This window comes from Canis lupus, chromosome 24 (assembly GCF_048164855.1).
Source record: "Canis lupus baileyi chromosome 24, mCanLup2.hap1, whole genome shotgun sequence".
Taxonomy (NCBI): Eukaryota; Metazoa; Chordata; class Mammalia; order Carnivora; family Canidae; genus Canis; species Canis lupus.
Genome location: NC_132861.1, coordinates 52,480,817 through 52,494,883, shown reverse-complemented (window position 1 = coordinate 52,494,883; position 14,067 = coordinate 52,480,817). Strand labels below are relative to the sequence as shown.

The following is a 14,067-nucleotide window of genomic DNA, read 5'->3' as shown; positions in this document are numbered from 1 at the left end:
TGCTGCTTTCTGTCCTCCCACGTGCCTCACATGTCCTGGCCAGCTAGCGGACGTGCTGCGGATGTGGCCGGGGCGCCGGGCCGGAGGCTCCGGGAGGGGCCGGTCCTGCTCGGTGGCGTCGCTCCAGCAGGGACCCCCCCCCCCCCCCCGCCGTGGCGTGGGCCCTGCTGTCCCTGGGGAGCTGCTTTGTGTTTGCAGCCGTAGGGCCAGCAAGTTCCCCTCCTGCTGCCTCGCACGTGCCTCTGCTGCTTTCTTTCCGAGCCCTCGGGCAGGCCCCGGCCTCGGGCCCAGCTCCCCTCCTGCCGTCCCCATGTCACCTGCCCATCAAGGTCGCCCTCTGGGGCCCAGCGCCGTCCTCCAGGCCTGGACCCACGTCTCGCTCCCTCCCGCACGCACCGTGTGCTCCCTCGCTGGTCCTCGGAGCATCTTCTAGCCTCTCCCGGGGTCTCCCCGCTCCTCACTCCCCTCTCGCTCCCTGGGGGTCCAGTGGGCCCTGGGCTCCAGGCCGAGCCCCACTGCCCTCAGCGGTTTGGAGGCGCTTCTCGAGTCACCTGGCGTGTGTGCGGGATGCCCAGGCCCCGCCGACTCTCCAGGCTGGGTCTGTCGTGCTCCGGAGGCTCCCGGACTCTTCCGTGGGTGCTGACACCGCACAGTCTGCTTGGGGTGTGACTTTCTAGGGCCGCCAGGCTGGGCGGGGGCCTCTGAGTCTGGAGACTCGTGACAGGCGGTCCTGGGGGGTTTGCTCCAGTTCGCTCTTTAGCGGCTCCTTTTCACAGATCCTCACATTCTTTTCTCTCTCCTTTCACGGAAAATTACTAAATTCCAACCCTTTGGTTTACTTTTAAAGTTGGTGTTTTCGTATTTTTAATTCCCAAGAACTCTCTTATTCATTAAATGGTCCTTTTAAAAATAGCATCGTCCGCCCGTTCGTGGGCAAAGTAGCTTTTCTTTCTGAGGATATTCATTATGAGGAATTTAAAAATCATTACCTTCTCTTCCCCGCGCTGTTTCGTGCTGCCGTGTTTGTTTCTGGGTGGTTTTAGCCTCTTTCTTGCTGGACGGCGAGGTCCCGCAGGTGTCCCAGGCCAGGCCCCCCGCATGGGCACCTCGGGTGCACCTCAGGCCCCGTCTCTCGAGCAGGTGCCCCACACCTGCCCTTGTCTGGGCCGCGGGCCCCCGGCTGGGCAGGCCTCCAAGGGGGGGGCGTCTGGCCCCCTGCCCAGCGGAGGGGGGTCAGGCCTGGGTGTCTGCGGGGGGCGGGGGGGGTCCAGGGGTCCTCACGGGTGTGGCGGGGTGCCGTAACACGGTCCCGCAGACCAGTGGCTTCCAGAACAGACGTACGTACCCTCTGGAGGCCGAGGGCCGGGGTCGGGAGCACAGGGCGGGCTCCTTCAGAGGCCACGCGGGAGCCTCCACTCCGGGCCTCCCAGCTCGGCGGCCGCGGCCCACCCTTGCCTCCTTCAGGCACGCTCTCCTGTGTGGCCCTGTCCCCTTGTCCTCTTGCTGTAGTGACACCGTGTTGAGTTAGGGGCGCGCGGCTCCGGCGTGACCTCGTTGTCACCAGTCACGTCTGCAAGGACCCCGTCTCCAAATAAGGTCCCATTCTGAGCTCCTGGAGCTTATTAGCATTTCGAGGGGACGTAATTCGACCCGTGGCGGGGTTCATGCGGGCTTTCCACAAACATGGTTTAATCCTGCCTGGATGCCGCTTCCGAGCTGCCCAGAGCCTTTCTGGGTCCCCGGGCGGACGGGCTGTTCCTCGCGGGCTGCTGTTCCTGCCTCTGCAGCTGCCCTGCCGGCCCCTGGTCCTCGTGGACGCCCGGCTCGCAGGCGGCATGTGCTGGGATTTGGGGAGGGGGAGGCCCAGTCGCCGCCCCGACGTACCTGTTCCGCCTTCCTGGGTGTTGTTTCTAATTCCCGTCTCCCTTTCCCTCAAGGTGTCTCCGCGCCCACTCGGGCTCCCGACGCCGCTGAGGGTGACCCACCAAGGCCGGAGCGATGGCCGGGGCCTCGGTGAAGGTGGCGGTGCGCGTCCGCCCCTTCAATTCCCGAGAGATGAGCCGAGACTCCAAGTGCATCATCCAGATGTCCGGGAGCACCACCAGTGAGTATCGGTTCGTCGGGGCGGCGTGGGCTGCCCGTCGCTCGGGGCCGAGCGTCCTGGGTCCCCCAGCCACACCCAGCGGCCGGCCTGGCCCCCAGCTCCCCATCGCCCGCATGGCTTGTGGGTTCTCTGGGCCGGCAGCAGCAAATGACCACCCGTGCGGGGGCGACGAAGGTCTGAAGGCCGGTGTGTGAAGGCCCCGGCAGGGTCGTGCCGCCCCGGAGGTTCTAGAGGAGGCTCTTTCCCGCCTCTTGCGGCTTCTGCTGGTCCAGCCACCTTGGCCTGCGGCCCGCCCCGTCATGTGGCCTTGCCGGGAGGACCCTGGCCACCTGGCAGGTGGGCGGGCGAGGGGCTGGGTGGGTGTTGGACGCTAAGGAGGGCCCCTGGCTAGTGAGCTCTGGTGGCGTCCGTAGTGATGATCGCCGACACCTACGAGGCTGGCTGTTAACAACTTAGTGCTTAAATAGACTCGAAACACATAAGAGAAGGGAATAGTGGTCGCTGCCCTCAGGACCCCCGGCCCAGCGTGACCTCCCTGTACCGTGTGCAGCTACTCACATCTTGAGAGACCCCGCTTCCGGATCAGTCACCTTCCGAGGCTCAGGATGGGGCATTTGGGGGGCACGCTTTCCGACCCGGTGCGTGAGGTCTCTCACCTGGTTTCAGCTGCCCTACGCTCCTCCATGGTTTTATCCTTGTCTTTCTGTCTTGCGATCCTAAGTCATCCCCAAATCCCTGAGTGGTCGGAGGCCTCGGTCAGCGGGAGAGGGCAGCCGCCCGGGGCTTCTGGAGCACACGCGCGGCCGGGGCGGGGAGAGCCCTCGCTCTGAGCCAGACCTTGGCTCCTTTGGTTTGAACTCTTGTATGAGTTGCACCTGCGTGTAGACGGGCGGTTAGAGCACAGCGTGTGGCTCAGCGTCCTCACCGTCTGAGCAGCACCCGGACCAAGAAGCAGAGCGGTGCCAGCCCCCGGAGACCCTCCCGCCCCGCCCGCCCCCCCCAGAGGCTGGCGGGGCTTGTTTCGGGCCCCGAGGAAACCGAGCCAGTGTTTGGGTTACATCTCCAGCTGATTGACAGCCTGCACCCTCACGTGGCGACTTAGAACAAACTCGGGGCTCAGCCAGGCGGTTTGCCCCTGGGGTCCCTTGGGCGGTGGCCGCACTGTCACCCGCAGGCTCAGCTGTGCCCGGCGCCAGGGGCTCTTGTGCGCTTCACCCACAGGCTGCAGGATGGGGCCCGCCTCGCCCACTCCCGGTGCTCTGCGCCCCGTGTAACCCCACCCTGCGTGCGATCCAGGTTCGGAGGAGGGGCTGGCCGAGGAGGGCGCTTGGGGGGCGGGCAGCTGCCTCCCAAAGCCTGTGGAGGGGCTGAGGATTCAGGCGCCCCTGGAATGTTCTGGGCACCCGCGGGCTCTGTGGGACTGGGTGGGAGCTGGGAGGTGGTCTCTTCAGAAGCCCATGGGGCTCTGTGGCCCTTCACCCCATGCGGGCAGGTGGTGGAGGCCCCGCTCAGAGCGTGCTCAGGGGCTGCTGGCTTGGTGTCCCCATGCACATCTGAGGTCTCATCATGGCTCGTAGGAGCACTGTTGTCCCCACTTGGTCCCTGGAAGCTGACCATGACGTGAGGATTGGGGCGCCAAGTGTTTATGGAGGACGTGGTCCCGGGATACTTCGGGGGAAGGACCTGGAAGCTGTGGAGGGCGCTGATGCATGGGTGGCCGCCACAGGCAGGGGGGCTCCCCTCGCTGGGACCCTCGCACATAGAGAATGCACCTCTGAGTCGTCCTCCCCAGGGCCCGGCTGCGGCCAGCATCTCCCCCAACGGGGGCCGAGGGTCCCGGGGCCTGGTTTCCTTGTGACCACAGAAGGTGCTCAGGGGGTGTGACTCACGGCCGAGGGTGGGAAGCCATGGGCTGCACAGGACCGTGACCCCTGGTGGGAACCATGGCGTCTCGGGTGAGAACGGTGACCCGTGGATGCAAACCATGACCCAGGGTTTGAACTGTGACCCCTGGTGGCAACTGTGACCCCTGGATGCAAACCATGACCCAGGGTTTGAACTGTGACCCCTGGTGGCAACTGTGACCCCTGGATGCAAACCATGACCCAGGGTTTGAACTGTGACCCCTGGTGGCAACTGTGACATCTGGTGGCAACTGTGACCCCTGGATGCAAACCATGACCCAGGGGGGAAACTGTGACCTCTGGTGGCAACTGTGACCCCTGGTGGGAGCCGTGACACCTGGTAGGAACTGTGACCCCTGGTGGGAGCCGTGACCCCTGGTGGGAGCCGTGACCCCTGGTGGGAATCGTGACCCCTGGTGGGAACTGTGACTCCTGTGTGCAAACCGTGACCCAGGGTTGGAACTGTGATCCCTGGTGGGAACTAAGACCCCTGGTGGGAACCGTGACCCCTGGTGGGAGCTGTGACCTCTGGTGAGAATTGTGACCCCTCATGGATACTGTGACCTTTGATGGGAACCATGACCTCTTGTGAGAATCTATGATCTTTGGTGAGAATTTTGACCCCTGGTGGGAGCATGACCTCTGGTGGGAACCATGACCCCTGGGGGGACCTCTGTGACCTCTGGTGAGAACTCTGACCCCTGGTAGGAACCATGACCTTTGATAGGAACTATTACCTTTGGTGATAACTATGACCTTCGGTGGGAATTGTGACTCCTTGTGGGAGCCGTGACCCCTGGTGGGAGCCGTGACCCCTGGTGAGTAGTGACCCCCGGGTGGGAATCATACCCTCTGCTGGGAGCTGTGACCTTGGGTGGTCAGAGGACACCTGCCCAAGGAGCTGACAGGGTCTGCTCTGTCACTGTTGGGTGACCCAGGACATCAGGAATGACTGGGGGTCCCCTGTTCCTTCGGGTCCAGGCCCTGGCAGTGCAGCCATCACCTTAAACGGCCGCTGACGGTCCTGGCGGGAGGGGGTCACAGGCGACCAAACCTCTAGGAGCCTCCAGAGTATATAGGACAGCACTGGGGAGTGGTCTCGGGCAGGGTGGGAGGGCGTCAGGAAGCAGACAGCTGGAGGAGGTGACGGCTGCAGGGGCTGAAAGCTCTGGCCCGCCTCTGGCTGAGAGACGCGCTCGGGGACACAGGGAGGGAGAGAAGGGTCAGAGGATGGAGACTCGGGACACTCACTTGGGAAGCTGCGTTCATCGTGGAGGAAACAAAGCGGTGATGGTACTGGTAGAAAGTGCCAGAAGCCAGGTCAGAAGCGTGGGTGAAGGCTGAGGGAACCCAGAGGAGAGTAGGAAAGGCTTGTCTGAGGGACGAGGCCAGCGGGCGGGAGGGCGTCCTTCCTGACGACCCTGGGGCGCGGGGCAGGCGGGGGCCCCGAGGTGGACACGCGCGGAGGCAACCACGTTGTCAGTGTCCGTGGGGCCGGGGAGCAGGCGGGGACGGTGCTGCCCGGGCGGGCTGTGCCAGGCGTCAGGGGCCGGCCCGAGGGCTCGGGGGGGGGGGGGGGAGCCGCTTGCCCGGGGTACGGCCGGGAGGCTGCGGTCGCTGAACCGCGTGGCTGCCCGGGCCGCGCACCTGCTCATCGGCGCCCAGCGCCAGGCCCGAGGCGGGGTGGGGGGGCCTGGCCCTGCTCCAGTCGCAAAAGTAGGTGCACGCGGGAGATATGCCGGGTCCCCGATGCGCCCCTCGAAGCTCCGTCGTGACACACACATTAGAAGCGTTTACAGGTGACCGTGACCTGCCATCCCGTATTCTTCGCCTGAACAGAACCCTGCACTCGAACATTCTGGATCTCGCAATTTCGCGAGGCAGCCAAATTGTGCACCGCGTCTGCTTCCGTCCGTCTGTCCGTGGGGGGCTAGTGGGTTACTCAGGGGGGCAGAGGTCCCACATGTAGCCCCCGCCCCCGCTTGACGAGAGAGCAGACCTGGAACTTCTGGAAGGGTTTCCTGTCTCCTTTCTGGGTCCCTCTGGCCCCGCAGAGAGGAAGCCTCAGGATGGGGCCTTCCCGCCCCCGCCCCGCCCAGCGGGCCCCAGAGGCGAGGCCGGGCCTGGGTCTCCGCCCCTCGCGCCCATGGCGGGCCAGGCCTCACCCCGGGGCCCCCCGCGCCGACGGCCGCAGATCACCGCAGGTCATTGTCGCAGAGGCCAGCAGCGTGCCGTCGAGGTGTCCATGGGGGGGGCCCCTCCTGGCCTGGCCTGCCTGCGGTGGCTGCCACGGGCCTGCGCTTGGCTCTGTCCTCACCTGGGCCTTCCCCTGTGAGTGTCTGTCTGTCCGCCTCGGGGGGACGCTGCATTTACGGCCCCCCAGCCTGCACGAGCTCGTCCTCACTAATTACGTCCGCCAAGAGAGTATTTCCAAAGGTCACGTGCTGAGGTTCCAGGAGGATGTGGATCTGGGGAGGACCCTGCTTGTCCAGGACGGTGCCTCCAGAGCCGGGGGGCTGGACCAAGGCCGCGGGGCCCATGCGCCCAGGGCCTGCCCCCAGCCCCCCTCCTGGACCTGGCCAGCTGGGCCCAGGGTGCTTTCAGGCAGCAGACCACTATTCGGATGGTTCCCTGGAACATTCCAGACCCTTCTCTTCCGCTCATAGTGGTCTTTCTCCTAAAGGCCCTTGTCACCCAGCAGCCCTGTGCACAGACCCCGGTGTTGCAAACGCCTGACTTACGTAAGCCCCCATCTGCCATTGCTGTTCTAGAATGTTCCAGGCTCCTAATAGAGTGAGCCTGGGAACAGAAGGCCACAGAAGGGAGCTCGGCTGTGCCTGCAGAGGTGGTGGTGCTGCTGCGGTCCTGCTCATGGTATCAGCAGAGGAGCCCTGGAGGCCACCCAGGGAGCGGGTGCCCCTTGTCACCGGCCAGCTCCCCTGCCGACCCCATCCAGGGACAGCGGCGGGGCCTGGGGCCACCTTCTCCCCCAGAAGCCCACCACCCATTAGAGTCCCAATGTGGGTGTTGTGCTTGAGGAGTCGCCGCATGGCCTCCGTTGCCGTCCCCGTAGTCCCACGGGGATGAGGAGGGTTCCCGAGGCACAGCCGGGACACTGAGGCTCTGTGACGTGTGTCATCATGTGGCCGCGTGGAAAGAGGGTGGTGGACGTGGGGCCCCTTCAGTCGTCAGCAAGCATTTGCTGAGTGTGAGCCTTTATGGGGCTGCACTCTGGGGCCCCAGGGGAGCGGGAGGCTCTTGCTGCTGTCAGGGGTGACGCTCCAGCGGGGAGGCGGGTGTCTCACATGCCAGCACCAGGGGCAGCTGGACCAGCGGGGACGAGGGCAGGGCCCTGCGGATTCCAGAAGGGGCGCGGGGAGGGGGAGCCACGTCCCCGGTCGGTCGGGAGGAGGTGAGGAGGTGCGCGCTCCCCCGTGGAGGAAGGCCACGCCCGGGTGTCCGAGTGACCGGGAGGCTGTGGCCCCGCTGCGGGCGGGCCCCTCCAGGTCCTGCAAGGGGCTGCGGCCTGCTGGGGAGCAGCTCACCTGTGCACACGCCGCTCGCACAAGTGTGCACCCACACGCACACGCGCGGCATAAATGCTCTCCCCGGGGCCGGTTTCAAGCTACCAACCGCTTAACAACGGGCTCGGGGCATTCCTCAGCACGTAGCCGCTGGCCTGCGGACAGAGAAAATCGCTCCGTTCAGCCCCGTCCCCCGGGGCCCACTGCACCCCCTGCCCCCCGGACCCCCTGCCCTATTCAAGCTGGGGTCTTTGTCCTGGGCAGGCGCCCAGGCCTTGCGCACCCTGGGAAGTTTGCAGGGGCCCCAGCTGCCCCCACCGCGGCCTGGTGGGGGCGGGGGGGAGTGTTCCCGTTGCCCACCCGGCAAGCCCCACGAGGACCCCTCCTCGCCTCCGTCTCATACAGGAGAAGCTCCAGACCCTGGCAAGGAAGCCCTTGCTCTTGCAGACCTGGCTCCGTCCCCCCACCCACGGGTCGACTGCGGGGGGGGGGGGGTGGCGTGAACCAGTCTGCCCGGGAGACGCTCTGGGGTCGGCCGGGAGCCAGGCCCCGTGGACCCCGGTTCCGGTCGGACTGTGTCCAGAGCTGTAATGGCAGAGCAGTTGTCGAGACCCCGGGGGACCCCGAGGGGGCCTGGGGATGGGGGGAGCGGGTCTCGAGCACGGAGCCCCTCTGGCCGCCGTCCCTGCCCGCTCGGGTGCCGGAGCCCTGCCTCGGGGGGCGCACAGCCCGAGGCCCCTGGCACGCACCCTGGCATCGGGACGCCGGGAGGCAAGGCCAGCGCCTGGGACCGGGCAGGTGCCAGGCTAGACCAAGAGGGGCGGCCGGGAGGGGCGGGGGCCCAGGCCTAGCTAGGGTGGGGCAGGGGGGCCTGGCCTGGTGCCGCAAGGGCGCCGCTCGGGAGGCGCTGGGATTGTCGTTTCCCTTGCGCCGGCATGATCCGCGCTGGGGGTTCCGGACGCCGCCGCCCCGACCCGCGAGCCGCTCCGGGCCCCGAGCACAGCACTCGGGTGTTCATCCCCTGGGCCTCCCCAGGCTGCCGGGCCGTCTCCCGGGACTCCCCACACCGGGGGGCTGGGTCCCAAAGCCAAGTTGTGCGAGCGGTGCCTCAGGCCGGTGCAGGGCTGCTGGCGGGGGGCGGAGGGGGGTGTGCACAGGGCAGTGCCACGGGGCCCACGACAGCAAACCTGGAGGCAAGGTGCCCGCGGGCGGGAAGAGCGAGCTGGATGCCGCGTGGTGGACGCCCCTGGGGGACAGCCGGCGCCGCCCGCCGCACACGGGGTCCACCCGGGAAGGTGGGGGCATGACCGGGCAGGGACACCCCAGCCTCCTGGGTGCCCTGGGAGAGCGTGTGCAGAACAGACGGGGGAAGGCCCGGCGGCGCGGTGGACGGGCTGCGGGTCTCCGGCGGACCCCGTGTCTGCAGGGAGGAAGCGCTGTGGGTGCCCTCGGGGTGGCTGTGGGCGGCAGGGTCGCCGGACAGAGGCGTGGGAGCCCTGGTCCCGTCTGCCGGGGGGTGGCTGGCCTGGGCCCCCTGCCTCCCTTCTCGGGTACCCCGGGGGCGTGTACCGCCTGCTGCCGCCTCTCCCCCCAGCAGAGTGCTCACTGCCACGCGTGTCCCCTCCGCAGCCATCGTTAACCCCAAACAGCCCAAAGAGACACCCAAGAGCTTCAGCTTCGACTACTCCTACTGGTCACACACCTCGGTGAGTGCAGGGCCGGGGCTCGGGGGCGGGGGGCCGGGGCGGTGGGTGCTCGCTGGGTGGCCCCCCACCTGTCCCTTACCTCTCTGAGCTGCGTGTGTCTCTCTAAGCAGGGCTGCTGCTTGGGCAGGGGAGGGGGCGGGTGCGAGGCTGTTCCCCGTGTCCTCCCGGGTCACCCTGAGCGGGGACGGGCGTCGTCGGGGAAACGCCTGGGGCCCAAAGTAACCCTGTGCTCGGAGGTCACCCGGGGCTCCCGGCGCCTCCAGCCCCGCCCGCTGGCCCGCGCTCCGGGGCTGCCCCCCACCTCCGACGCCGTGGCTGGAGCGCGGGGTCTCACGCTGCCGCCTCTGCGCCCCGGCACGTGCGGTCCCCGTGCTGACTTGCCCCGTGCCCCCGAGCCGGCGGGGCTGGGACCCCCTGCGGGGAGCGTGCGCGTGCCCGGCCCGGGCGCGCCCAGCCTCCTGCAGCCGCGTCGTCTTCCAGCCCGAGGACATCAACTACGCGTCGCAGAAGCAGGTGTACCGCGACATCGGCGAGGAGATGCTGCAGCACGCCTTCGAGGGCTACAACGTGTGCATCTTCGCCTACGGGCAGACCGGGGCCGGCAAGTCCTACACCATGATGGGCAAGCAGGAGAAGGACCAGCAGGGCATCATCCCGCAGGCACGGCCGGCGCCCGGGGCGGGACCCCCGGGGGGGCAGGAGCCCTGCGGGGGGTTCCTGGGCAGGGAGAGATGCCCGCCGTCCGTTCACCGCGGGTGGAGACACGTGCCTGGGATGCTGCTGGGACCCCCCACCCAGCCTGACACCCCCCCCCACCTCGCACACAAGGGCGGCCCAGAGCAGGGAGGGAAGGACCAGCTGTCATCCTGGGGGGGGGGGACTCCGTGACTTGACAGCAGACAGCTGCTCTTTGGCTGCAGGCCTTCTCAGTGCCTTTGAGAGGGACTGTTGGGGAGCCACAGGGGCCCGGGGAGGGTGTCCAGCCCCAGCTCAGGTCGCCCGCAGCACCCCGGGAGCAGGGCCCCAGGAGCAGCCCCGTTGTCCAACGCGGTGTCCTTGGCCCTGCAGCTCTGCGAGGACCTGTTTTCCCGTATCAATGACACGACCAACGACAACATGTCCTACTCTGTAGAGGTAGGTGGGGCCCCGGAAGGCAAGGGGAGGTGGGGGAGGTGGGGGAGGTGGGGGGAGTGGGGGGGCCCACCCAGACGTGGACAGCGATGCTTGTGGGCAGAGGGGGCCCCGGGGCGTGCACATGGTCTGGGCTGGGCTGGCTGTGCAGGGGGCAGGGCCGGCAGGACGTGGGCTGGCACCCACCTCGCACAATCACACAGGCTGGGGGGTTCCTGCACGCCTTCCCCAGCCTCGCCCCTGCCCCAGGTCCCCGCTGTCGGCCTGTCCCCCCTGACGGTGGCCCCTTGCCCCACCCCAGGTCCCCACTGTCGGCCCCGTCCCCCGCCCGATGGTGGCCCCGCACCCCTGCCACAAGTCCCCACTGGCAGCCCCATCCCCCCCAACGGCGGCCCCTCGCCCCTGCCCCAGGTCCCCGCTGTCGGCCGTGCCCCCCGATGGTGGCCCCGCACCCCTGCCGCAGGTCCCCCTGACTGCCCCATCCCCCCCCGATGGCGGCCCCTCACCCCACCTCAGGTCCCTGATGGTGCCTCTGCCCTGCAGGTGAGCTACATGGAGATTTACTGTGAGCGAGTCCGTGACCTCCTGAACCCCAAGAACAAGGGGAATCTGCGCGTGCGAGAGCACCCGCTGCTGGGGCCCTACGTGGAGGACCTCTCCAAGCTGGCCGTCACCTCCTACAATGACATCCAGGACCTCATGGACTCAGGGAACAAGGCCAGGTGCGTGCCCGCTGGCTCGGTGGCCTCCCGGTACCCCTGGGGCTCTGTGAGATCCCGACCTGGGGAGGTGCCAGCCTGGGAGGGGCCTCGAGCGCCCCGCCCCGTCCAGCGGAGCACTGTCGCTTAGGTGGGGGCGGCTCCTCTAGGGGTCGTTGTGCCCTGGGGGTACCGGGGGCGTCCCTGGCGGCTCCCGGGAACCTTCCCTGTGGGCTCAGAGGTCAGAGGTCGGGAGGCCCAGCCGTGCCGCCTCCGAGGACAAGCAGCCCTGCGGACAGGCCCGGGCAGGGCACCTGGGGAGGGTCAGCCGTGGGGGTGGGCCCTGGGGTCACGGCAGCCACCCCCCTCCCCGCTACCCAGGGCCCCGGGAGGGTGAGGGCCCTGCACGTGCTGCCGCAGGTGCAGGGTCACCACGTGGTAGACAGCTGGGGCACCGACGCCCGCGACCTGGGCCGGCACCGTCAGCCATCCTCACGCTCGCCGCAGAGTGACGGTGACCCCATGTGCCTTGTCCCCCCAGGACCGTGGCCGCCACGAACATGAATGAAACCAGTAGCCGCTCCCACGCCGTCTTCAACATCATCTTCACCCAGAAGCGCCACGACGCGGAGACCAACATCACCACGGAGAAGGTGGGTGTGGCCTCGGCACAGGGGCCACCTGGGTGGGATCAGGGGTCAGGGGTCAGGCCCACCCAGGGAGCGAGGAGGCCCAGGCGGCCGCCAGCCCGCCAGGCATGCACCGTGCCCTCAGCCCGGGTGCCGGCACCTACCGCCCCGCCCGGCGTGGGCCTTCACGGGGCGTTTGGCCCCCACCCCTGGGTGCAGGAGGGGCTGGGAGTGGGGGGCGCCGCAGACCTGGCGTTTGCCCCCGTTGGCCTCCTGCCAGGTAGTTCTGGTGGAGTCGGGGCCGAGGAGGCTGGGGCCTGAGGAGGCTGGGACCTGAGGAGGCGGGGGCCGAGGGCTGTGCCACCCCAGGGGTGGCCGCGGCCGTGGCCGGCTGGCAGGAGGGCCCCCGGCCTCCACGAGCACGAAGCCGGGGCTGTGCCACCCGCCGCACCCCAGCCCGGGTGCCTTTCCCACGTGCCTCAGCGGCCTCAGTGGCGCGGGGGTGGCCGTGTCCAGTGACGCAGCACGGGCACTCCTGGAGGGCGGCGGGGCAGGCTCAGGGCCTCGTGTGTCACCAGTGCCTCTGGCCGTCAGTGTCCGGGTGTCTCTGTGTCATGCCCCTGATGCGCCGGCCGGGCCTCGTCCTGGGGGCTGCAGAGCGTGTGGGGAGGTCACCCACCCTGAGACCCGGGACGCACGGTCGGCTTGGCCTGGGACTGTCCTCCCAGATCACGGGGCCCAGGGGCTCCGGGGGGACCAAGCGGGGCCTCCTGCCGCGACTGTCTCCCTGCCCTGGGCCCCGGGCAACGTCCTGCGTGCAGTGGCCATGGTGCGGGAGGGCACGCAGCCACCCCCAGGCCCCGGTGGCGTTGGGGGCCCCGTCCAGTCGCCGGGTCCCCGTGGGGCAGCTGAGCCGTGGCCGGCACGCAGGAACCGGGTTCACGACACCGGCCGTTTTAGGGGTACGGGGGGTGCGGCCTGGGGTGGGGGGCTTGAACCTCAGGCAGTGGTGGACCAGCCGCGAGGGGAGGGAGGCCGGGGGTCCGAGGCCCTCAGGCCCGGGGAGGGCGCGGCGCCTCAGGGGAGCGCCCCAGGGCAAGCTCGGGGGAGGGGGGAGCCCCACGGTGGCCCGCGGCCCGTCGCGCGTGTGACACGCCTGCCGTTTCAGGTGAGCAAGATCAGCCTGGTGGACCTGGCGGGCAGCGAGCGGGCCGACTCCACGGGCGCCAAGGGCACGCGTCTCAAGGTGGGCCCCCGACGGGCACGTGGCGGGCCCCCCTCGGCGCCCACGGTCACCTCCGGGTGGTGGCTGCAGGGCGGGCGGAGGAGGCTGCGCCCCGGCACCAGGGGCCTAGGACGGGCGGGGGGGGGTTGGGGAGTGTGGCCGCCGGGCGGGTCATGGGGACACAGGCGGTGAGTCACATGGGGCGCGGTGTGAGGACCGAGCACCTGTGCCCCGCTCCCCGCAGTGCCCACGCGGGCGGCGGGCACGGTGGCACCGGGGCTCCCGGGAGCACGTGGGGGCGAGGAGGGCGGCCCGGGCGGGGGCCTGACCGCCTTCTCCGCACAGGAGGGCGCCAACATCAACAAGTCCTTGACCACGCTGGGGAAGGTCATCTCCGCTCTGGCCGAGATGGTGAGAAGCGGGTTCTGGAACCGGGCGCGGGGCCGCGGGGCGCCTGCCTGCCGAGGGGCCGGGGCTCCGGGGGGCTCCGGGACAGGGGGGCGCGGGCGCGGGGCGGCAGTGGGGCGGCGGGCCCTGTGACTCCGCGTCCGTGCGCCGCACCCAGGCCTCTGTGCCGAGAGGGCGAGCCCGGGGAGGGAAGAGCCGCAGGGCGCCCGGCCCCCCCGCCCCCCCCGCCCCCCCCCCCCGGCTCCTCACACGCCGTCTGCTCTCTTGCAGGACTCCGGGCCCAACAAGGTAAGCGGCTCTTCGGCTCCGGGCGAGGAGCGGGCGCGAGCGCCGAGCGCCTTTAGCTCCAGTCGTTCCGCGAAGGCCTCGGCAGCGAGACTCGCCTGGGCCCGTGCACCTCGCGGCCCTCGCTGAGCCCTGGGCTGTGCTCGAACAACGCAGGCTCCCGGGCCGCGGCGCTCGGGGGACGTAGCGGACGCAGAAGCAGCACCAGCGTCCGCTCTGAGCCGGTATAAATCCCCTAAAGGAAAAAAATGGGCTGAGCGCGAGCCCCACGCGGGAAAGCTCTAGTCGGCCCGGCCGGGGAAGCCTGCGAGGGCAGGTCGCTGCAGGGCTGAGACCCGAGGGCCGGCCGGGCAGGCGGGAAGCCCAGGCTGAGGTGCTCGAGTGGCAAAGCGTTGGTTTACGTGAGGGAGCGTGGAGGAGGAAACGCGAGGAACGTGCGATCGACTATGGGGC

The 14,067-nt window shown here is 68.9% G+C and overlaps 1 protein-coding gene across 19 annotated transcripts in view; it reads left to right on the top strand.

Moving 5' to 3' along the window:
- KIF1A (kinesin family member 1A) overlaps positions 1-14,067 on the top strand; it is an 89,524-nt gene that overhangs the window by 19,976 nt on the left and 55,481 nt on the right. For all 19 annotated transcript variants that reach the window (XM_072797000.1, XM_072796999.1, XM_072796998.1 and 16 more), the window contains exons 2-10: positions 1,938-2,104; positions 9,162-9,238; positions 9,719-9,898; positions 10,307-10,372; positions 10,913-11,091; positions 11,609-11,720; positions 12,865-12,942; positions 13,267-13,332; positions 13,600-13,617. In XM_072797000.1, coding sequence (XP_072653101.1) covers positions 1,999-2,104; positions 9,162-9,238; positions 9,719-9,898; positions 10,307-10,372; positions 10,913-11,091; positions 11,609-11,720; positions 12,865-12,942; positions 13,267-13,332; positions 13,600-13,617 — 882 coding nt within the window. In that variant the 5' untranslated portion in view covers positions 1,938-1,998. The remainder of the gene's footprint in view (positions 1-1,937; positions 2,105-9,161; positions 9,239-9,718; positions 9,899-10,306; positions 10,373-10,912; positions 11,092-11,608; positions 11,721-12,864; positions 12,943-13,266; positions 13,333-13,599; positions 13,618-14,067) is intronic.